Genomic DNA, 22,695 nt, shown 5'->3' with positions numbered 1-22,695 from the left:
CTGTTGTCCACTCAGCAGGGGGAGAGGAGGAGTGTCTCATGCCCCCTGGACACCCACTTCAGTGTCTAATGCCCCCTGGACACCCACTTCAGGCAGGTTTCAGACTTTTCCCCCCAGGGCTCATCATGCCTCCCACCTTTGCATTTGCCTGTTGCTTTCTCTGCAATGCGCCCTGCCCCCTGCCCCCCACACTATCCATTACTCAGAACCCTCTCAAAGAACACTTCATCTCTCATTAGATCAGGAAGGGCCCAGCCTGCCAGCAGGGAGGGAGCTTTTCCCCAGGAGCAATGGGAATTCATGAAAGGGATTTGAGCTGAAGAGTGACATGGTCACATTTGTGCTGTCAAGCTCATGGATGGTGGGTGGGAGGGGAGCTAGCTGGAGGCAGAGGAAGAGACCCAGAGAAGAAGCTGGTGAGAGGCAAGAGGACCCTGGCCAGGGTAGTGGATGAGCAATGGAGAGGGGAGAGGGGAGTCTGGGGCAAGCTGGGGAGGTAGGCAGGAAGGGGGAAAGGCCGGGTCTTGCCACCAACTCACAGTAGCAAGTGAGGAAGACAGGGGAGGTAGGAACATGGCTGAAGTGTCTGATTTACAGGGTTGGATGGGATAACGAGTCAGCCAAGCCAGGGAATGGGATCACACTTCACAGGGGAAAGGAGGTTTCTAGAACCAGCTTCTCTCCTCCAGATCCAGCCTCCATTCCTTTTTGCTGGGGCATCTTGTACCCCAACACTTCTGGCCATAGAGGAGGCAGCTCACGGGGGTTTGGAGAAGGATAGGGTTTCCCCAGAAGAATCCAGACCTTGGACCTGGGATGGCAGGGAGGCGCCCAACAGGGGGGCTTTTTCAGAACAGAAGGCTGAAGCCTATGCCTCTAAATTTACAGAACTTCCGGACTCCGGTGGAAAAGTCCACACTTGCCTCACTTTCTGCCTAGTCTTGTTTGGCCAGAAAGACAAACAGGACAGGGAGTGGCCTTTGTGTCATCATGGGGACTACGGAGTGAAGCCCAGGGTGTGCCGGACAGGACAATGGAGGGTGTCTCCTGGTCAGCCCCAGCTGTCCCCGGAAGCAGCAGCTCCTTGGAGGAAGAAACTCGCTCATCTCACATCCTCTCCTTGCAAATGGGGAAACTGAGGCCCAGAGAGAGGTGCGAGCTATCATAGGGTACATCTGGTTTTCCCGGGGGGGGAAACTGAGGCTTCCTGGAGAGAAGAACTTGCCCTTCCGACAGGGACCGACTAATAATGTCATCGAAATATATATATAGCTCATTTCTTCCCGAGAGTTCAGAGTGCCGCACATCCATGATCTAATTTGTCCACGAGACATCCCACTGGGATGGGTGGCAGGGCCACTCCATGCAGATGTTGTGAAAATGCTCAGTCATTGCCCTCCCTTCCCTAACCTTCCTTTTCTTCTTCAGTCTCTATTATTTCCCCTTTCTTCTCCCATCCAATCTAATCCAGCAAAGATGTAAGAGGCCTCCACTTGGTGCAAAGACTGGGTATTTGAGAAGCTTCTGGATTTCCACAGGGCAAAGTCACCGTTGTGTTCTCTGTGGTCTGAGACCACTTTGTTCATACCTGCATCTGTGTGCATGTCATCCTGTTTCTATAGATCAACAGTCCTGGAGTGGGGGCTTGGTCTTATTCGAGCTTACTTTCCCAAATACTGTCCAGGCCAGGGCCTGGCATTCGGGAGCCTGGAGACACGCTTGCCCAGGGCATTCCTCCATTAGTGTACTTGTCCCACTGTATGCCAATTACCCCAGGGATGAGCTCAGAGAGGGACTGTGAATATGCAGTCTCTAGCACATAGCAGCACAATGTCTGCTGAACAGATGAATTTAAAAAACGAAGAAAGGAAGATGAGGATGGATAGGAAGGGGCTATCTTTGCCTTTAAAGAGCTCCCAATCCATGGCATGGATGGGGGAGGTGGGCAGAGAGCAGGACTGGAGAGATGTACAAATACATCGGAGTAGTGATGAAGAAATACCACGGGCCTGCAGAGGAGGAGAATCACCTGAGAGAATCAGGGATGGCTCCCTGGAGGAAGTGGAATTTGAGATGGGTCTTTAAGGGTGGAGACACCTGGCAGAAACTCAGGAACAGTTTTTAGCTGAAGGTAGGGCATTGGGCAAGACAAGAAGGGCAAGGTCCTCTGACTGGTGGTGGTGGCGGTGGGATGGTACTCTGGGTCAGGCCAAGCTGCTCATGCCTGACTCCACCGGCAGTGGGGAGCCATCAAAGTCCTTGGGGCCAGAGATCAGAGTGTGTTGGGGCCAGTGTTAAGAGTGTCTAACTGAGGGAGGCAGCTGCCAAGTTTGCAGTGAAGGTGTGAGAGGCTCCACAGAGGAAGACTCTAAAGGATCTGGAAACCCATTAGATGTGGGGGCAGAGCAGGGGGGGCGGCTCGGGGGCACCCATCTGGAGTCTGGGAGAGTGATGAGGACTTAACAGGTATGGTGTGATCCTGGGAGGGAGGGACTGCTTCCCAGGGAGAAGATGAGTTGATTCCACCGGGGTGGAGACGCTTCATTAGGAAGGCAGATGCCAGCTTGGGAGGGAGGTCAGGGCCCTGGAGACAAGAGTTGGGAGTTGGGCTAAAGCAAAAGCTGAGGCCCTGGGAGCGGATGAGCTCATACAAGACAGAGTGTGGGGTGAGAAAGAAATCGGACTGAGGACAGAGTCTTGGAGAACCCTCACAGTTGTGGGGGGAGAGGAGCAGAAAGACAGGGGATCCAGGAAGAAAAGGAGTTTCCAGAGAGATGGGGATGGTTCCCCTATCTTCCTCTTTTCCAGTGCTACCCACCTTCTTCTCCCCCTCACTTCTCAAGAGGTGGGGTGGGGGCGGCCCAGAGGGACCCTGGTGCCTGCTCAGGCCCCGGAATGCTCCCAGGTGAAAGGCAGTCAAGCCAGAGATTGGAGTGCTTGGGTTCTAGAACTGCTCGGAACCGGGGGAGGTTCGGCAGGGGGGACTGCCCCCTCCCTCACCCTTCCTGGCTGTGTGACCTCAGACGAGCCACATCCCCTGTGATCTTCAGCCTTTTCTTCACCTTCCCGAGGGGATCACAACAGGACTTCCTTCATCGGGCTGCTGCGACTATTAAGAGGGATAATGTGCGTTATGCACTTGGCACTTGGGCCTGGCAAGCCCTCAGAGCTCAATAAATGGTGGCTGCTGCTATTATGATTATTACAGGGCTGGGATTGGATTCTGGCGCTCGGTCTAGCCGGGCCAAGGAGCCCAGGAGCCCCCAGAGCCTTTAGCGAGGAAGGGGGCCTGGCAACCTGAACTCGCCCAGCTCCCGGAGGGCTAGGGCCCCTCCCATGACCCTCCCAAGCGCAGAGTCGGGTTTCGTGGAACTGGGGCAGAATCACAGCTCTCTGTGCGCGGATAACCGTTTCACCTGCTGAGAAAGGGGACCCTACCCCGACTAAACTCTTCAACTCCAGATGGGGGGCGGGGATGGGGGGGGCTCAGCCCGCGGGGGGGCCCGCGCCTGCGGCGCCTCCTCCTCCGGGGCGGACGTGGACGCGTCCTCTCCCGTACGCGGTAATTCACCAGCTCACGCGGGCTCCGCGGCGCCCCCTCCGCGCACGCGCGTCCCCGCCTCGGCCCCCGCCAGGCCCCAGACTCTGCTGCGGGCGCTGTAGGTGGGTCCGTCCAAGTTGACGAGAAGGACAGCCGCGCTGGGTGGGGGCGCCCGTCGCGGGGGGCTGGCGGCCTCCACCCCCATGCCTCGTCCCCCGCCCCGCGCGGATTTTGCCGCAGGGGCCCACCCGAGGCGCGCCTTCTGCGCCGCCCTGGAGGAACGGGAGCGCTGAGGGGCGAGTGGCACGGGCTGTGCTGGGGGCTTGCTGAGGGGGCGAAGGCCTTGAGTCGGTGGCTGCCGGCTCCTGTCCCCTCACAGACTGAGACCTGTACCCCAGACTTTTGAAAGCCTCGTTTTCCCCTTCTCAGACTAAGGGATCTTTTACTGCACCCTGGAAACAGGTTAATCGATCCCGTGGGCCGCATGCCCGTCTATGCAGCCTCATTAAAGAGGGAAGAAGAGGCGTGTTCCGCCGGAGTCTGGGGGATATTTACTCCTATTCCCATCCTCTCTGGACCAGGCGAGGGGCGGGAGGTGGGGGGCTGCCTGCGGGGAGCGGGGCTTGACTGAACCGGACCTTCTACCAGCTGGGCTCGGGGACTGGGGTCCCGCCACTGCAGGCCGAGCCGTCCAGCGCTGAGAAGCCCCATTAACCAGGCCACCGCTGGGGGTGGGCGGTGGCGGCTGGAGCTGACCGGCTTGGGTCTCTGGGGGAGGTGGCCGCAAGGGCCTGGGCTTTGAACAAACCACAGAGGATTCTGCAATATCAAAAGAACTCTTAGTCACTAATATGTGGGGGGAGGGAGGGTTGGTGAAAGAGCTGCCGCCTGGTTTCCATCAGCGGAGGATCAAAAAGCATTTGGTCAAAGAACCTTTAAATACCTTGAAAGGCAGGTGGAGCCTGTTCAGTAGACTACAGGAGATACTGAAATGTTAAGTCTGAGCTGCCAGCAAACTGGCTCCAGCCACACCGAGTGCTGGGGGGAGGAGGCCACTGAGGCAGGAGGGAGAAAGGGTGGGGCTAGACCACTAGCCCACCTTCAGCATGACCCAGGAATCCCTGCAAGGTAGGGTGAGTTGGGCAGAGAACTGGGCTCAGACTGTCAGACCTGGAAGCCACCTTTTAAACCTCTGGCTCAGGGATGTTTATTTGGAACCTGTAGGACCCTCTCCCCCCCGGCTTATGGACAGAATGTTGTGTCTGTATTTGAATATGCGTTTTCCTAGGGAAAAGAGGTCCATGGAGTTCATTAGATTCCCAAAGGAGTCCAAGGCCAAATCAAGACTAAAAATCAACATCTTTGTGGTACAGACTGGTAAACTGAGGCTCAGAAGGATCAAATCACCTACCTCGGGTCACTCAGCTTGTAATTGGCAAGCCAAGGTGCTGCCAGAGTGCATCTCACTAGTCCCCTGTGGTTCTGTCTCAGGGGCCCAGAGTTGTCTGAGACTGGGGTAGAGGTGTCTCAAAACAGAGGCCAAAGGCCAAGATTCTGACTGAAGCTGTGGCAGGCAGGGACTGGCAAGGACAAAGGGCACTAGCTTTCATCTTTTGGGGTGACGAGTGATTTGAGTGGCTGAACCAACCCTCAAGGGTGTCAGAGTGACCGTGGAGAGAGAGCCAGAGCTAGAATCTGGATACGGAGGAGATTACAGGGAGAAAGGATGTGGGTGGGGTTGGGAGTGGGGAAGAGGTTTCTACAAAGAGAGTTTCTGACCCTATGACATGACCCAAGGACGTGGAATGGGGGCCCAGGGCTCTCGGAGGTCAGCTTGGAGTAGTGTCTTTGGTACTTGGGGTCACCCCCAGGGAAGTAAGAAAGACACCTAGACTTGCCTTGCCATCTCCCAAGTGTATTCTCACCGACCTATGTGGTACAAGTATTAGCCCTATTTTATGGATGAGAAAATTGAGGCCCAGAAGTGTCAAGTAACTGGCCAAGGTCAAACAGCTAGATGGTGGCAGAGGCAGGACCAGAATTTGAGTCTTGGATTCTTCCTGGGATGCTGCGGGCCAGACCCTGACTCTTTAGTATGAGGTATCCAAAGGAGGACCCAGCAGAAGACTGACAAGTGTGGGCCCTGGGTAGACAAGCTTGGGGTCTCCACTGTGATGAGGTGGGCAGAGAGAGGGCTGCAGCTACCTTCTAGAAGTTTGCCGTTGTGTCGTTTGTGGGGAGATGGCATCTGTTAATGTGATACCTTCTCCAGACTTTTGTGTTCTGTAGATGAGGAAAGGGAAGCCTGGGGAGGGTGTATCTGCAGGGATGGGGGACAAGGTGGCAGAACAAGTCACTCCTGGCCTGGCACATTGGCAGGCTCTGCCATTGCCCTGCACAGCTGCCTCTCAGAGCCCGCCTCTCCTGAATCGGGAGTGGTGCTCAGCCTGAGCCTCTTGCTACATGGATGGTGGTGATGAGAGAGGTGTGTTTGTTCTGTCACGTGAGCTGCACAAACGGCTTCCTCAGCATTTTATTAATAATTCAGCCTATGGCCAGAAGGGTGGGGTAGGGGGGGACGGGAGCTGTGGGGAGACAGCAGCATTGGAGACCAGGCCAGGTGGAGACCAGGGGAACCCAGGAGCCCTACCTCCAGCCGTGACCTAGCAACGGAGCCAGGCGGCCTCAGGGGCCCTGTTTAGGAGAGTGCAGGCCTGGCATCTGCTCCTGCGGGGACAGAACGTCCCTCCCTGCTCCCCGTCCCTCCCGAAGCCAACCCAGGACACCTGGGCTCTGATGACAGCACCGTATCAGAAACAGGCCTGAGGGGTCCGCAGCAAGCACTGCACCGGTCCTTGGAGAACCTGGTGCTGCCAGCATTTCCTGCCACGTCATGGAACCCAGGACACAGGGGCCAGGAGCATCAGAGAATGCAAGAGACATGGGAAGGGGAGAGGCAAAATTCCCAGACCCTCACCACCTGCGAGGGACCAGGCAGAACAGGGGTGATTCACACCCTCTGATCTCCTTTCTAAGAGAAACTGCTCGCTCCCCCAGGCTTCATTTCTTGCTTGTGCCCAGTCCTCAGGGAGTGCTCAGAAGACAGGCACTCACAGTTGGCTTGGCTTTCAGTGATGCTCCAGCAGGAGAGGGTAGCCTTCACAAGCAGCAGAATGGTTCAATGTTAGACATCTGGAAGAACTTCCCTGATAGGCAAAGCATGGGAAAGGGGAGTATGTGGTATTCCTGTTAAGGATAAACAAATGATAATGGCATTCAGAATCAATCAAGACTAAGTGCTATGCTCTCAGTATCATTTTATGTGCTTTAATTGTACCATCTCATTTAATCTTTATAATAGTCCAAGGAAGTGGGCATTATTCTCTCCATTGTACAGATGAGGAATCTGAGGCCCAGAGGTGTCAAATAGTCTGCCCAAGGCCACGCAGCCATGAATGGCAGAGCCACGTAAATCTATATTCTTTCCTCTTTCCGATGACTCTGCATCCCCTAGACAGAGTGACTGAGGCCCAGTGAAAGAGTGTCTTTAGAGCTTTTCCTGTGTCAAGCAGGAAATAAAAACCCACCTGAGGTTTCCAGTGCCCCCGAGCCTTAGATTCCACCATGATATCTCATAGGGTTTATCCAGTATGTCCGAGGGACTGTCCAGCTCTGACATTCTGAAACAATGGTTGTCTAATGCCTGCTAACAGGGAATGAGATTGAAGTTTTTAGTTTTGTAAGGGATAAGCTATAAGCTCTTGGGTGGGAGCAAGCACTGGATCTTCTCACAAATCTCACAGTGGTTGGCACAAGGCTGGGAGTCAGGACCAAGAGTTCTGCTCCTGGTTCTCTCACCAGCTCCCTGGGCTTTAGCTCTGGGCCTCTAGCTTCCCCTCGAAGCCTCATTTCCACCATCTGTCACCTGAGGGGTGGCCTGGGTCATCTCTCAGAGGTCCTTTCCACCAACTTTGAAACACTCCATGATTCTAGATGCTTATAAAGACCTAGTGAGTCACAGTGATGAGTTCTGCAGTACCCTTTCTGGATTCTCCAGTTGATGGATTTGGAAGGTTCCTGAACCAGGAGTTTTTTTGCACAGTATCCATTCATGACAGGGGTGGGGGGAAAGGGGTGGAAAGGGTGGGTGTGAGGGGGGTGCACTATTTGCTCTTCACAAGGGCACTGGGCTTCCCTAGTGGCTCAGACAGTAAAGAGTCTGTCTGCATGACAGGAGACCGGGTTCAATCCCTGGGTCAGGAATGTCCCTGGGAGAAGAGAATGGCTACCCACTCTAGTATTCTTGCCTGGAGAATTCCATGCACAGAGGAACCTGGTGGGTTACAGTCCCTGGGGTCGCAAAGAGTCGGACATGACTGAGCGACTAACACAGGGCAGTGAGAGAGGCCGATGGGGGTGGGGGTTGGAATAAGTCAAGCCTAGAGACCCTGGAATCCCAGCCCATTGGCTTGGCTTTTGGGTTGTGCAAAAAAGGGGTGTGTGGAGAGTACCTGAATTTTTGACCGTGGATGTGACTGACTGCAGAGTGTATGAGACACAATGGCCATTGACCAGGGGCGGAGGAGCTGAGATTTCTGGCCACTGAGGAATTATGGGCTAGAACCTACAGATGCCTTTTTTTTTTTTCCCCTTCCATTTTTAATTAGAACATTCAATCCAAGGAAATCTGTTCTCTACCGGAACAATCTTCATGGAGGTTTGCTTGGGGGAATTTCCTTGTCTGTTTCTCAACCAGAAAAGCTGTGGGTGGAGGTGAATGTGTGTGTGTGTGTGTTATAGGCTCCATGTGAGTTCACGGAGATGGTGTGTGTGTGAGTGAGTGTGCTGGAGGAGACTTGAGATGGAGGCTTGTCCCTGGGGTGCCGGCTGTCTGCTGCTCTGTGGGAAGGTGGAGGTATGGCTGGGTGTGAGCCGTGCAGTATAAAGTCCATTTCACGAGGTGACAGTAGGAATCCTTGACTCTGGAAAGCATGGTTTCCATGCTGACTGCATTCTCAGTGGAGGGGAGGCGTCGATGCTGCAGCAGTCCCCAGGATAACGCCCTCCTGCTTATCCCTTCAGTTCAGGGTAGGGGCAGGCCCTGTATCGTTTGACGCTTTGGTGTCTGTACCTCCTTGTGTAGGAGTGTATTTGTGTGCCTGCGTGTGTGTGTGTGTGTGTGTGTGTGTGTGTGTGTGTGTGTGTGTGTGTATGTGTTGGGGGCAGGGAGTGCTGTGGAGGATGTGGTGTCATTGATTAGGTGTGTAGGTAGGTTTCTGGACCTGAAACCAGCAATGGTTCGGTTCCAGGGTTTGACAAGCCTTGGGAGATGGCCCCTTCTCCTCCCTGCCCCAGAATCAAACAGTTCCAATTCTGTGGAGAGAGGAGAATTAGGGTTCACCTGACTTGGACTGTGTTGAGCTGACAGAGGCAGAGAAGGCCAAGTGAGCCCCAGGGTTGGGAGGGGAAAGAGGCCCTTCCTTCTTACTCACTGAAGGACTGGGGCCAAGGAAAGCAAGAGGGCAGTGGAGTGGTGAGAGGGAAGCAGGGACAGAGGTTGAGATGTCTGTTTTCTTCTACTGCGTGGCTGGGTTAAGTGGAGAGAGTCACTTGGCCTAGTCCCTCGCTGAGGGTCGAGATGTTAGATCTTTCGGTTCCACCTGTGCGCAAGCTGTGGGCATAGCCAGGGTGGTGGACCCAGCTCAGCGTTGGCAAAACTCCACTCCTGGTTTTTGCACACACCAGCTTCCCTTCCCGGGACCGCCGCTCTGTCGAGCCCCGAGCTGACGCCCTTCAGCCGCCACCCAGTGGAAAACGCGGAGCGGATCTGCTCGCCTTTTGGAACGAAGTCAAAGGGCACCTCGGAGGAGGTGGCCGGCCTCGCCGCACTGCCGGGTTCGAAGCCGCTGCCATACGGGGCGCACCGGCCGGCTGGGGCGCCCAGTGCGGTGGGACCCGCAGGCCCGAAGAGCCCCGCCGGCGGGCCCCGTGCCCTCCCCGCGGGGGCTGCGGGCGGGCGGGGCGCGGGGCGGCGGCAGTGCCCTCGGGGCGGCTCCGGGCGGCGGCGGGCGCGGGCTGCAGTACGGCTCGCGGCCGGCAGCGGGCACTGGCGGACGCCAGGCGGTGGCGGTGGCCGCGGCGCTCGGCGGCGGGCGGGCGGCGCCGGCGGTGTCCCGGGCGCGCTCACACACGCGCTCACACACACACACATACACACCGCCTCGTACACACTCACACACGCTCCGGCGCGCACACGCGGCGCGCAGGCCGGAGGGAGGAGGCTCGGCGCGGCTCGGCGGCGGCGGCGGCGGCGGCAGCGTGCTCGGCGGGCGGGCGGGAGGGCTGGCGGGCGGCCCCCGCTCCCCGGCTCCGCGGCTCGGTGCAGCCCGCACGGCCCCCGCCCTCGGACCCGCCCCCGGGGGTCGCCCGGCCCCATGCCCTGCAGCGGCGGCGGAGCAACGCGCGGCCGCGGGCGGCTCTGAAGAGCCCGGAGGGAGCCGGCGACGAGGGGACCATGTACCGGGACCCGGAGGCGGCCAGCCCAGGTAAGCGCGGCCCCGCGCGGTCTGGGGCGCCCCGCACCGGCGGGCAGGACGGCGGCAGCGCCGGGCGCCGTCTCGGAGCCCCAGCCGGGGGCTGCTGTCCAACCGAGCCGCACGGACTCCCCTTACCCAGGGTCACCCCAGCCCCGGGGGCGCGGGCTGGAGCGGCAGCAGCTCGGACCCCGGCCCCCCGCAGTCAGTCGGGGCACTGCCAAGCTTGATGCCCGGCGCCGGCTTCGCAGTGTCCCCACAAGGACCTCCCCCCCACCCCCCGCAGCCCAAGGACAACGTGTGTGGCGGAGAGGGGAGCTAACGCCCCCGCAGTGCCCTCAGAGGCACCCCTGGGGCCCCCAGCACTGGTACCTCCCAGTGCTAGGGGACCCCGGGACTGGGATCCCGGGCAGCTTTCGGCCAAGGTTGTGGGCACCGGGAAGCGGAGTGACATCGGCCGTGACAACTGTGAACCGAGAGGGTGCCAGGGGGCAGGTGGAAATCTGGTGCAGCCGCAGGGGAGGGGGGCTTCTGGAGGGCGGTGAGCCCCGGGAACGATGAAGAGGGAGGCAGGGGTACCTGAAGGGAAAGAGAGCAGAGATTGGTGAGAATAGGGGTGCCAGGGGAATGTTCTCCTGGCCTTGGGGAGGGGGGAAGCAAAGAACCCCAAACTCACTCCTGTCCTGTCGGGGGTGGGAGGGGGAGGGGCCGTGCTCCTTTGCATTTCTGCGGAGCCCAAGCCGGGGAGTGGCCTGAAAGCCCACGTCTGCTAGGCGTCCTGGAAGCAGGAATCTTTCCACCTTTCTCGGGAAATTGCTCTGCCATTTCCTTCTTGGCTCCTGATGACGCCTCCTCACACAGTGCCCACCTGTAGGCAGGTCCCCTGCCACTCCTAACCAGGCTCAATCTCAGCTCCCACCTGGGGTGCCCCACCCCAGACTCAGCACCCCAAGTCTGCCAGTCAATCCTAGCAGCAGGGTCTCTGCTTCTGGGTTTCTCTCTGATGCTGAAAGCACAATACCCAAGCCAGAGGACTTGCTCCCAGACCAAGAGCCTCTAGGCTTACTGATGCTAACCTCCAGGGTTTGGGGGCCCTGGGTGGGGGGAGGGACAGCTCTGAGGCCCTCTGCAGAAGGGGCCTAGAGCCCCAAGGCTTTTGAGGGCACTCCTGTGGTGCCAGCTTTACCTGCTCTTGCCCCAGCCCCACATTTGCTCTTTCCCTCTAGGGGCAGGCTCAGCCTGTTCCCATGTCTGTCCTCACCCTCATCAAGTCATAGCAGCTTGAGCCCACCCAGGAGGACCTCCTGGGTGCCAGGCATTGTACTCATTCTGCACTTGCGTATATGCGTGAAAGAGGACTCAGTCTCCCACTCTGCAGCCTCATGGCCACCTGTGAATGTCCTCTAGGTGACGGCTGAAGGGACATTGCCTTTGGAGACCCCTTCCTTCATCTCTCGGGACCCAGATCACTCACCCTGGCATCTTCCCCCAAGTGGGCTGCCAGCTTCCAACACTGGGACCAAGGACAGAGGCGTTCTCTTGCTTGGATCGCCCTCTCAGAAGCCAATAGCTCAGTGCAGAGACCAGCTCTGGGGTGTGAAAATGGAAGGGGCGATGCAGTGAGAACACTCTCCTCCCCCTGTCAGGCTAGCAGCCTCCTGTTAGGCCAGTGGCCTGGGCCCTGCCCTTGTCCTTCTCTTTCCCTCCTCTTTCCTCCCACGCCTGGGCACCATGACATCACCACAACCCCAAGCACCTCTGCCCTCTCCACGGAGGCCAACTTGATGTGCTTGGCATCTTCTGGGCAGAGGGCCTGGAACCCAGTGCTGCCCCCTGGCCTGCTGGCAGCCCCTAGACTTTTCCTTCTCCCCCTTGAATGGGCCTCCCTGTCTGGGTCAGAGACCTGTCTTGCCCACTCCAGTTGCAGGACTCACCAGTCTTCTGGCAAGGCCAGTTCTAGTGGAAACAGACTGGCCTTACTTACGACCAGGTTTACTTCTGTCTGAGGTGGGCAGTAGGCTGGATGGGGTCAGAAATAGGCGGCAGAGGGCAGAATTTGCTTTTGATCCTAGATCTCTGGGGATCTCTGAGGAGCCAGGGCCCTCAGTCTGGACTCTGTGCCCCCTGGCATCCCTGCCCACCTCCTCTCATCCCTACAGCTCCAGGCCAGGCTTTCCCCCTTCCCTAGCTCTCCCCAGGCTCCCCAGACTCTGCTCCCCCAGGCAGGGAGTGTGTCCCCCAAGGCTGGCACTGGGTGGGAGTAAGATATGCCAATGAATTGCTGTGTGATTCAGGCCCATCCCTCTGGTCCCCCAAAGGCCAGTGGACCTTTTACATCTTCATCACTTCATCCCACTGCCTGGAACACCTGCGGCCCAATCCTTTCAAAAAAAGATCTTTGTCTCCTGTCCTCTTCTGCTCCCCCGTGCCCTGGGCTGGTTCCAGAAGGTCCCCGTGGTACTCTCTCCTGTAACTCATGCCCTCTGCTGCAGGTCCCCACAGGGCTCAGCTTACTGCTAAGACCCTTACCCCGACAGGGGACAGGCAAGCTCTGTGTGGGCCCCTGGCCCCCAGGCCCTTCTCTTCCGGATCTGAATTCTCTTCCTTGGCTGAAGCAACGGACTGTGGGGCAAAGCCCGAGCCTAGTGAAGAAGGAAGACCAGCCCTCCACCCCACACCTCCATCACTCCTGCTCCAAACTCTGCCCCGCCTCCCCCCAGCCAGGTCTGCAAGCTCTCCTCCACCCTCCCGTAGACAGGCAGCCCTCTGCCGGCCCACGGCCTCCATCTTCTGTTCATCCCGAAGCTGGGCTGGCCTGGCCACTCTGTGTCCCTGTCCCCTGGCAGGGCAGGGCCTCGGCCGGCCCACAGGGGTCAGCGTTGCAGTGGGCAGGCAGGACGGCAGCAGAGAGGGAGGCAGGGAGAGATGACCTTGCGGTGAGCGAGTGAACAAGGCCAGAGAAGGAAAGCCTGGGCTGGTGCGGTCGCTCTGGGAGAGAGTTCAGGTCCTGAGGGCCGCCAGCCCTGGCCCCAGCCGTCTCTGAACTTGTCCTTGGGGAGAGTAGTACTTAAAGCCTCCTCCATCTGTCCACCTGCTAGCGGACTCTGCTCCCCCCCCAGCAGCTCTGCCGGGTACGTCATTCCTAAGGAGTGTGGGGGACACCCCACGGGCCAGGGGGCCTTGGCATAGCAGGTCTTCTCTCTCAACCCCAAGACCAACCCCTCCACCCATGAGCACAAGTGAGGGGCAGAGGCTGCTGGCTGGTGTGTGGGACAAGAATCAGGGCCTGGCCAAAAGGGCAGATCAGGGCTGTACACTGTGAGGGCCATCAAGGTTAGGGACGGGGGCTGGGGTGTGGGACGGCCCAGGGAGGCCTGACTGTCTGACTGCTTCACTGACAAACTCTCCCCTCCCACCTCCCACCCATCCCACCTGCATCGGCCCAGACCTCTCAGGCCTGCCTCCTGGGCTTGAGTCAGAGTCTCGAATTGAAGATCACAGGACCTCCCGATGGGCCATGGCCGATCTGAAAGGCAGGGCTGGACGTGTGACTTCTGTGGGGCTTGGTTCAAGGTAGCCAGCGCCCCCAGGCTGTAGCATTTCCAGAAAGACAGGAGCACCCCCCCCCCAACCTTGGCCTTGGGTCGTACTGTTCAGTGGCCTTGTGGGGACAGCTTGACTAACAGGCTGGGGGGCTCAGAACCAGGGGATGGTGGAGGGGAAGAGAACCTCACAGTCCCTCCTGGTTCGGGAAGAAGGGCTTGAGCAGGCTGGACCGGCATGGGAACCCACAGGCCAGCAGGTGCCAGGTGAGGGACAGCTGGAAGGCAGAGGAACAGGTGGGCGTCAGGTGGACAAAGACAGGTCCCAGGCAGCTAGGGCCCGGCTGACCCCAAACTCAGGCCCGAGGGACAGTTAAGGCAGCATGGGGTGACAATTCGTGACAAGAGGACTGTCCCCTTCTCGCTGGCTCCGGCCTGCCCAAAGGACAGGCAGAGGAGGAGTGGGTGGGTAGTCCTCCCACCCCCCCACCCCCATTCTCTCAGGGACTTTGAATTCTTATTGAATTTGCTGGACCATTTTCAATAGCTGCTTCCCCCAGGGGAGTGAGGCCTGGAACAGCAGAGAGAGGCGTGGTGAGGGGGGCCTCGAGGAGGGTGTGGGGGCTGGGGGTAGGGGCAGGAGGCCCAGTCCTGAGCAGAGAACTCTTGGCTGGAAGAGGAGTCGGCCGCACAGGCTCCCCAAAGACGCCCAGGTCTCTCGGGTGGGCCCGAGCAGCCCTGCATGGAGCCAGCACCCTGTCCCCTGGGCATGCCCAGCAGGTGGCACATGCCACCCGTAAGGTCAGCGCTGTCTGTTGGGGCGGTCACTGGTCTGGCCTGATGCCGGAGCCAGCCTGTGCCAGACCTAGCCCGGGTGCCCGCCCGCCTTGCCAGGGAACCCCAGCCAGTGGTACCAGGTGGACTGTGCCAGTTCCACGGACATGGACGTCCCTGACCTTCCAGGCAGCGGGGGCAGCCTTGCTGGGCCCTGTCCAGCTCGTGTCTAGAGGGCAGGGCTTCGTCTCACCCAGCAGAATTCCCCAAGGGTTGGAACAGAATTGGCAGACAAAATGGGACCTGTGGAAGGGGCTGGATGGCTCCCAGAGCCTGTGCCTGGAACTCTGGACCCAGCTGGTTGCAAGGTGGGCTGGCGCGTCAGGCCTGCCCCGGGAGGCTCTGCAGCATCTGCCTGGAGGGGTCTCTTGGCAGAAGTGTATCGCCTGCGGGGCTGAGCTGGGAGCTGACTGGATCGGTGAGCTGGGAGGTTTGGGGAACTGATGATCGGGGTGACTGCGGGTGTGGGGCCCCAGCACCCAGGAAAGGGAGGGCAGGGCCGGTGGGCAGAAGTGCCGGGCTGTGTGTACCTGGGTGCGTGCGGGTAGCAGCTGGACAGCCCTAATAGCTCATCCAAGCGCCGTGCCCGCTGTAAACAGGAGCTAATGAGTGGATTTGTAGCGAGGTGTGTCAAGGTGCGTGGGGAGCTGTGACAGAGAGCGTTGGGGGAGGGCCGCTCCCCTGGCCCTGTACCCAGCCAGGTGGAGCCTGTACCCTCCAGGGGCCCTGCCTGCCCCCTGCCACACCCTCCCACCTGCCAGCTTGGCTGCCTCCAAGGCCTCCATCTGCTGGGAGCAGGGCCTCACCTGGCTGTTCGGCGTGCACAGCAGGGATGTTCGGGGGGTGGCGGGGGGGTTGGAGCTTTGGTGTGTACAGATACGGGGAGGTCCAGGACAAACTGTGAGTTTGTCAACGTGTGTGTGTGTGTGTAACTGGGTGTGTGTACGTGTTTCTCCGACTCGATGTGTGTGTGTGTATGCACCCCTTCCCAGAGCTCTCAAAGGAGAACTGCCCCCCCATCTTGGTAGTGGCCTTACTCTTCTGATGCCCTTCCTGGGGCGGAGGGAGCTGGGGTTCTCCAGCTGACCGAGGGAGAAAAAGGATGACCCTTTCTGCCCATCAGAGGGGGTGGGCCGGAGGTATTGGTTGCCTCGGCGAAAGGGGAGAACTTTGCACCTGTAGAACCCCCGCCAGCCCCGTGGCTCCCGAGCACTTAGGAGCCTCCAGAGTGAGAGACGAGAGGTGCCAAGTGGTCCCTCCTCGCAGGTGGGGGTCTCACAGAACCGGCTGGCAAAGCGTGCACCCTGCTTCCAGCTGGAGTGGGGGGTGGCGTGGGGTGTGGGAGGCCTCGAGGGGTTCCGGCGTGAGGCACTCCATGAGGGGAGCAGAAGAGGGAGCTGTGTGGCAAATGTGTCCAATTAAATTACTTCAAACCCTGCCGCAGCAGCTGCTCCCGGCGGGGCCCTGGGTACAAATTGGATCCGTCTCATTACCGCGGGGTGGTGTCAGCGGGGCCATAGAGCAGTGGCCAGCTCAGCTAGCGCACGGCCGGCCCTCTCCCGCCCTGCCCAACCTGGGCCCGCCGTGACACCTGCAGGCACTGGCTCCCTCCAGCATCCCTCGGGTTCCTCAAGGCCCCTGGGTCCGGATCCTGGGCTCCCTGCACACCTCCTTGCCATCCCAACCCCCACTCCCGGCAGCCCAAGGCTTGCTCTGCACCCTCACTCTTTCTCCAGGAAAATGAGAGTTTCCTGTTTTATGGCAACCCACTCCCATATCCTTGCCTGGAAAATCCCATGGACAGAGGAGCCTGGGGGCTACAGTTCATGGGGTTGCAAAGAGCTGGACTTGACTGAGTGACTGAGCCCACACACCCTGCTTTATAGGGGGTCCAGCCTAAGGAAACCCCTCTTAGATCACCCAACAGACCTTGTTCTCTCCCCTGATAATAACAGTAGGACAATAATAGAAAGTTCTTATTTGTGGAGCATTTGGTATGTGCTACACACGTCACGTCCATGCAGCAAGGGGTGGCTTGCTTAAGCCAGGTCTGTGGGGTCAGGCAGCTTCTGGTAGAAACACTTGCCACTGTGTCCCTAGAGCAAGTCCCCCCACCACCCTGGGCTCAGTTTCCTCCCCTGTTAAATGGGTATGATGTTGGTTCTTACCTCCCATGGAGTCAGAGAATGAGGTGAGATAAGGCAGGAAACATCTTTAACAGAAAGCCCAGCACATAGTAAACACTCAACCAGCGACAGCGGTTATCAACATTACCCTGCACTGAGTGATTGACATGTGGGATTTGGGTTCTGGAAGCTCCAAGGATGACAGGCCTGCCTCAGCCCCACTCCACCCCACTGCCAGCAGTGCGGAGGGCTTCACGGAGGCAGTGTCAATCCATCTACTTCAGAACAGCAGACATGTGGAGCATTCAGTAGATGCCAGCTGCTCTTCTAAGCCCCCAGCATACGTTAACTGGTCCATCCTCAGACCACCCTGGGACGGGGGGACTTGCAGTTAGAAGTTGATTTGGGACCAGCCACACTGCCCGACCCAGGAGCACGAGCCTTGGGTCCTGGGTTTTGGGTTTTGGAGGGTGAATAAGAGCTTGCCATGTGAGCAGGCAGGGAGGAGTCGTTCCGCGTGGTGGGGACAGCGCGTGCAGTGCCCCGGAGGTCTGTCAGATCTCGGCCGGTCAAGGCAGCAGTGGATGTCTAAGCCTGCAGGGCTGGAATGGAGGTCTTTGGGGAGCAGTAGCAGGAGTCGGAAGGCATGGCAATTCAAGTTTGGAGAATCCCCTGGGACAGAGGAGCCTGGTGGACTACAGTCCTTGGGGTCGAAGAGAATCCGACACGACTGAGCAGCTAAGCACAGCAGGAGTCGAGGCTTGGGTGCAGCAGGCTGGGCCAGCTGATGAAGCTCCCGGCATTCTGAAGTAGGAAAACTGAACTTTTTTTTTTTTAATTTGGGCAATGGCAGGCTATGGATGGCTTTTAAGCTTATCTCTATGAAGAACTTTAACGCAGCAGTGTGGAGGGTGGGAAGCCTGGAGGCAGGCCCATCTATGGAGCTGGATCCCCAGCCATTAACGTATTTGTTTCCACCCTGGTCCAGCCCCTCCACCATCTCTTACCTGCACAGGGCTGTGTCCAGAGCACCCGTAGCAGGAGGTCTGGGGCCCTGCCCTTGGAAAGCCTATGGTGGGTGATGGGCAGTCAAGGGAACAGCCTGGTGCAGGGGGGCATGACTGTACACCCCCAGGGGCTTACCTTGGGGGCCAGGGTATCAGAGGAAGTCTCCTGGGGAGAGATGTAGAGCCAAGTGGGGTGGTCCCAGGGCCCAGTGAACACAGTTAAGGCTCCTGAGAATCGGTCACCCTACCCCCCCACCATGGGCATCAGGGCCTGGCCCTGGAGGAGCCATACTGCTCAAGCTCCAGTTGCCAGATCTGAGCTCCAAAGCCCCACCGGAGCCAGCCTGTCTCCACAGCAACTAGGCAGGCCACCCCCCTCTCCATGCCCACGGCCCCTGGCACAGGGGCCCATTCACAGCAGGGCCTGGGTACGTCTTCCCACTTCCCTAAGGGGGTCATCCCAGAGCGAATGCCCTCACACCCAGACACTGCAGCAGATGAGCATGTTGGCATTTGAGTTCGTGTGCACGCTCAATGGGTATGGGTGCCCTGTAGCAGGAAGCAGGGAGTGGGGATGGTTTATGTTTTTTCTGCCCACCTTGGCTGGGGGACTGGTTCCCTGGGGGAGAAGGTCCAGTGGGTACCAAGGAGGATGAGCTCTGGGCTCCTGCCTCGAGGATCATAGTAAGGAGGAGGATTTGCTGGTAGGGGAAAGCCATAAGGAGGCTCTGTCAGCAGTGCCTGGTGGATCCACAGACCACCTCGTTCTACCCATACGGCTTTCATGTCGCCCTCGCAGAAGCCCCTCGAGGGAAATATTACCGCTGTTGTACAGATGAGGAAACTGAAGCCCAGCAAGGTGGCGCGTCTCTCCAGGTCACTCAGTAGAGCAGGGATGGAATTGCACGTCAGCCTCACTCCCAAGTCCTGGTCTTAACCACGGCGCCACACTGCCCTCATCCCACTAGATCTGAGGCAGCCTGCCTCTTGATCCATCGCCCAGAAGGGAGGGCTGGGGATGAGTACTGGCCGCAGAGCTAGACCCAAAGTGTGTCCCAGCACCTGCTTTCATGCCCGGCGTCCCCTAAAGCTTTGTTCCCAGGCCCCTGGAGTGGGGCGGAGCCTCCTTCCCAGCATATCTTCTCTCCCTCTCTCTGGGCGCCGTGGAAAGATCCTCTCACTCAAAAGGAGGCACCCCTTACTCCCTACTTGGCACCTGCCAGCCCTGGAGGAGCCTGATGAATCGGCTGTGTGTGTGCCCCCCCCACAACCCCGTTCCTCCCTCTCCAGCCCCCGCCTGGTTAGGGAGGTGCGAAGGGAGCGATTTCACAGCCTGTCAGCTGAGGCCTAAAAATACACAGAACTCCGAGATGCTTGGGCAGGGGGAGGAGAGAGCAGGGACCAAGGATGGGGTGGTGGTGGGGGTGCACCGGTAACTTGGCCAGAGTAGCCCTCTCGGCACCACAGTCCTGCTCGGCAGTGGTGGACAGACCCTCCGTTCCCTGGTTCCCCATCTGGCCCCATATCTGGTGATGACAAAGGGGAGTTGGCATCTCTAGGGTCCTGAGGAGCTCAGCTCTGCACTCAGACCTAAGGGAAGGCTTAGTGTCAGATGGGAACCATAGCCCCCGGGCCCCCAGAGCCTCCGATCGATGGCTCTTTCTCCCTCTCCTCCCCCGGGTTGGCTGGCATCTTTGGGCTGTGGGAGCCAGGCTGGGCCTGTGCCTGCTTCCTTCCTGGAGAAGGTGCCTGCTTCTGTTAGGGGAGAGGCGTGAGGAAGGCAGCATGGATGGGGGTGCCGGCAGGTGCGCGATGTGACGTGTGAGCCACCCAGGCACTGGGGCGGGGGGGACGCAGAGGAGAAGGGGTGTGGCGGCCCACGTCACCACCACGTGGCCATATGCCGAAGCCTGGCACACGGCTCCCTCAAGTCAGCCAGTGCCCAGAAAGGGGGCCGTGCGTGCGCGTTCATGTGGGCCTGCCAGAGCTGGCCTGTTCTTGCGGGCACGGACGGTCATGTGTGGCTATTCCAGATAGAAACTGGGCGGAAGCACAGGAGTGGGCGTGGCAACATGAGCAGACGCATGTTGTGTTATGCAGACACGTGACGGCGGGTGCACTTCCCATGTGGAAGCGTGATGGTCTGTGTGCCAGGGCCGAGGGACATAAGCGGATCTCTCTGGGGCACCAGGCAGGGGCCGAGAGAGTCATCAGGGAAACAGTGCAGAGTGGCAGGCAGAACGTGGGCTCTGGATCAAAAGTAACGGGGCCCAAATCCCAGATCGGCCATGTATTGATTAGAACTGTGGCCTTGGGCAAGTTACTTAACCTTTCACTGCCTCATTTTCCCATCTCTAAAACAGATAATAATAGCTCTTACTTCAGAGTGGGCTGGGAGGGGCTGCTGAGTTAACATTCATACACTGCCTAGAACTGTGTCTGTCACAAAGTTAGTGTCATATATACCAGCTCTGCCAGGAGAACTCCATGGACAGAGGACCCTGGTGGGCTACAGTCCATGGGGTTGAGAAGAGTCAGACATGACTGAGCAGCTAACACACACACACACACACACACACACACACACACACACACACACACACACACACACGCTGTATTATCTGGTCCTACCCTTTGATGGAGAAGGAAATGGCAACCCACTCCAGTATTCTTCCCTGGGAAATCCCATGGACAGAGGAGCTGGGGTGGATGGGGCTACAGTCCATGGTGTCACAAAGGGTCAGACATGACTTAGTGACTAAATAACAGCTCTTTGATGATACAGGTGGGAGAAGCAAGGCCCAAGAGGGCAAAGGACCTGCCCAACATCACACAGTATGTGAGTGGCAGAGCCAGAACTGGAACCCGGACACCAGCACTGTAAGACAGAGTTTAGTCAAGTCTAGGATCTTCTTTGGGCCATTGGAAGCCTCCACAACACAGAACTGTAACCCCATTGGCATCTGGGGCCTAGATTCTACCAGGGCTGGGCTAGGATCTTGCAAATTCAGGGCTCTGAGCATCTTCAGATAATGGCAGGGTGCAGGGGTCCTCAGAGAAGTGGCCAGCCACCCGAGCTAGAACCGTGCCACTGGTTAATCTGCAGACTTGGCCAATTACTCAACCCTCCTGAGTCTCCGTTTCTTCCCTATAATAGAATAACAGTAATACATACTTTATAAGGTTATCGTGGGGATTAAATGAGATCTGCATGTAATGTCTTAAGTGGCTGGAACACTGTACCTAGTAAGTGCTCAATAATGTTAGCTGCAATTATAACCCATCCAGAACCCTCCCATCCAGGGCTCCATAAATGGTGACTTCCTTTGCTTCCTTCCCTTCCAGCCCCTGGCAACCCTCGCTCCCTTCTGCCTGCCACCCCACACTCCACAAGGCTTAAACGGATCAGGGACTGACTTACTGGCAACCAGACCTGTCTTGTCTCCTTGGCCCAGGAGGGAACAGGACCCACCACTGAGACTTAGCCCCTGAGCCCTTTTCATCTGGCCTCCTTGCTCACCTGTTCTGTGACCTTGGACAAGCTCTGTTTCCTCTCAGGGCCCTTGATCCTCCCCTCCGTAAAGTGAAGGGGTTGGACCACACAGTCCCAGAGCCCCTTGGTCACATGGCTTTGTGACCCAGGCAGGTCGTGGCTTAGCCTGCTGGAGGGGGCGGCAGGTTGGCAGAAAGGAGAGTCGGCTGGCTGCCCTGGATGAGTGAAGCATCTGGGGCCTGAGCCGGCTGGTGGCCTGCCATCCTGCCCGCCCGCACCTGTGGCTGCGTAGGAGGGCGGGCAGGCCCGGCTGGCTGAGCACTGACATTGGGGAGGTTCAAGGACAATGACGTAGAGAGAGCCCTTCTTCTTGGGGCCCCGGGAGCGGCCACTCCAGCCGTCCTCCTCCGCTCTCCTCCCCTCCTCCCCAGGGCTTTCCTTCAGCAATGCCTCCTTCCTCTCTCCTTCCCCCTTCCTGGAGTCCCCCGGCATCTCCCCGCCCCTACCTTTTCCACTTCTGTCATCTTGACCATTTTCCAGGGTTCCGTCTTTCTCTCCCTCAGCAGAGGGGAAATCTCTCCCTCCTCCTCTGTCTCCCTGCTTCCTGAGATGCCTCCTTATTCCTTCCTATGACGTGTCCCCGTTTCTCTGGATCTTCCTGGCTCCCCTTGCTCTTCCTGAGCCCAGGTCTTTCTCTCACTGTGCCTGGCATGTCTAGGCTTCTTCCAGCTTCTTGTCCCCTGGCTCTCTCTCACGTCAGAGCTGTAGCATCCCCACCTCCCTTCTTCCCATTCCTTGGAGCACCTGACCCCACCACCCGTCCCCCCACCCTCAAAAGTTTCCTGGCCTCCTTCTGATGATGGGGCTGATCCAGGCAGTTGCTGTGGCTGGTGCTGCTCCCTAGGATCTCAACAAATCCCCCACCCCTGTGAGTTGAAAAAAGGGGTCAGCCCAGGGCCCAGGGACTGGCAGTCTTGCCTCCTAATTAGCAGGAAGTAATTGCCTGGAAAAAAAATTTCATTTCGAATGAGACTCCAAGACTCCAAGTTAGAGCTGAGCCAACTGATCGCCCCTAGGGAGCAGGAGCAGGGAAGCAGCTCAGGGCAGGGCCTCAGGAAGCCCCCCAGGAGATGAAGGTCCTTAAGACCCCCTCACTGGTTTGCCTTCAGGACCCCAGCCATGAAGAAGTAGGGAGAAAGAGCACTGGGCTGGGAGCCACGCCATCTTCACCTGTGTTCTGGCTCCATTACTCATTGTGTGACTTGGGACAAAACTTATTCCTTTGAGCCTTAATTTTGCTTTTTTTTTTTTCCTCCCCTGTAAAATCGAAAGAGGGCCTCAGTATCATGAGAGTTGATTTGAACAGTGGCTTTGAAAGCAATTCGCAGGCTGTAAAGTGCTGTGGGAGGGTGAAGTGTTACTGTCTTCCTCCATGTGGCTCTCAGCTGAGACATGAGGATGGTGGAGGGGTGGGGTGGCTTTGGAAACTCCTAAGGGGGCAGTGAAGCCTCCCAAAGAACATGGAAGGATGGGGTGATAGACCCAGTTGAGCTGTAAGATTAAGGGCAGATGGAGGTGGTTTCCCTTGCTGGTCTCAGTACTCATCAGCTGCACCGACT

The 22,695-nt window shown here is 58.3% G+C and overlaps 1 protein-coding gene across 5 annotated transcripts in view; it reads left to right on the top strand.

Moving 5' to 3' along the window:
* Positions 1 to 9,974: 9,974 nt before the first annotated feature.
* The window catches only part of SYT7 (synaptotagmin 7), a 60,327-nt gene continuing 47,606 nt past the window's right edge, over positions 9,975 to 22,695 (top strand). For all 5 annotated transcript variants that reach the window (XM_065937465.1, XM_065937463.1, XM_065937461.1 and 2 more), the window contains exon 1: positions 9,975 to 10,086. In XM_065937465.1, the coding sequence (XP_065793537.1) occupies positions 10,056 to 10,086 (31 nt within the window). In that variant the 5' untranslated portion in view covers positions 9,975 to 10,055. The remainder of the gene's footprint in view (positions 10,087 to 22,695) is intronic.

The sequence above is a fragment of the Muntiacus reevesi genome, chromosome 5, assembly GCF_963930625.1.
Source record: "Muntiacus reevesi chromosome 5, mMunRee1.1, whole genome shotgun sequence".
Taxonomy (NCBI): domain Eukaryota; kingdom Metazoa; phylum Chordata; class Mammalia; order Artiodactyla; family Cervidae; genus Muntiacus; species Muntiacus reevesi.
The sequence above is the reverse complement of the archived record's forward strand: the minus strand, read 5'-3'. Positions and strand labels throughout refer to the sequence as shown.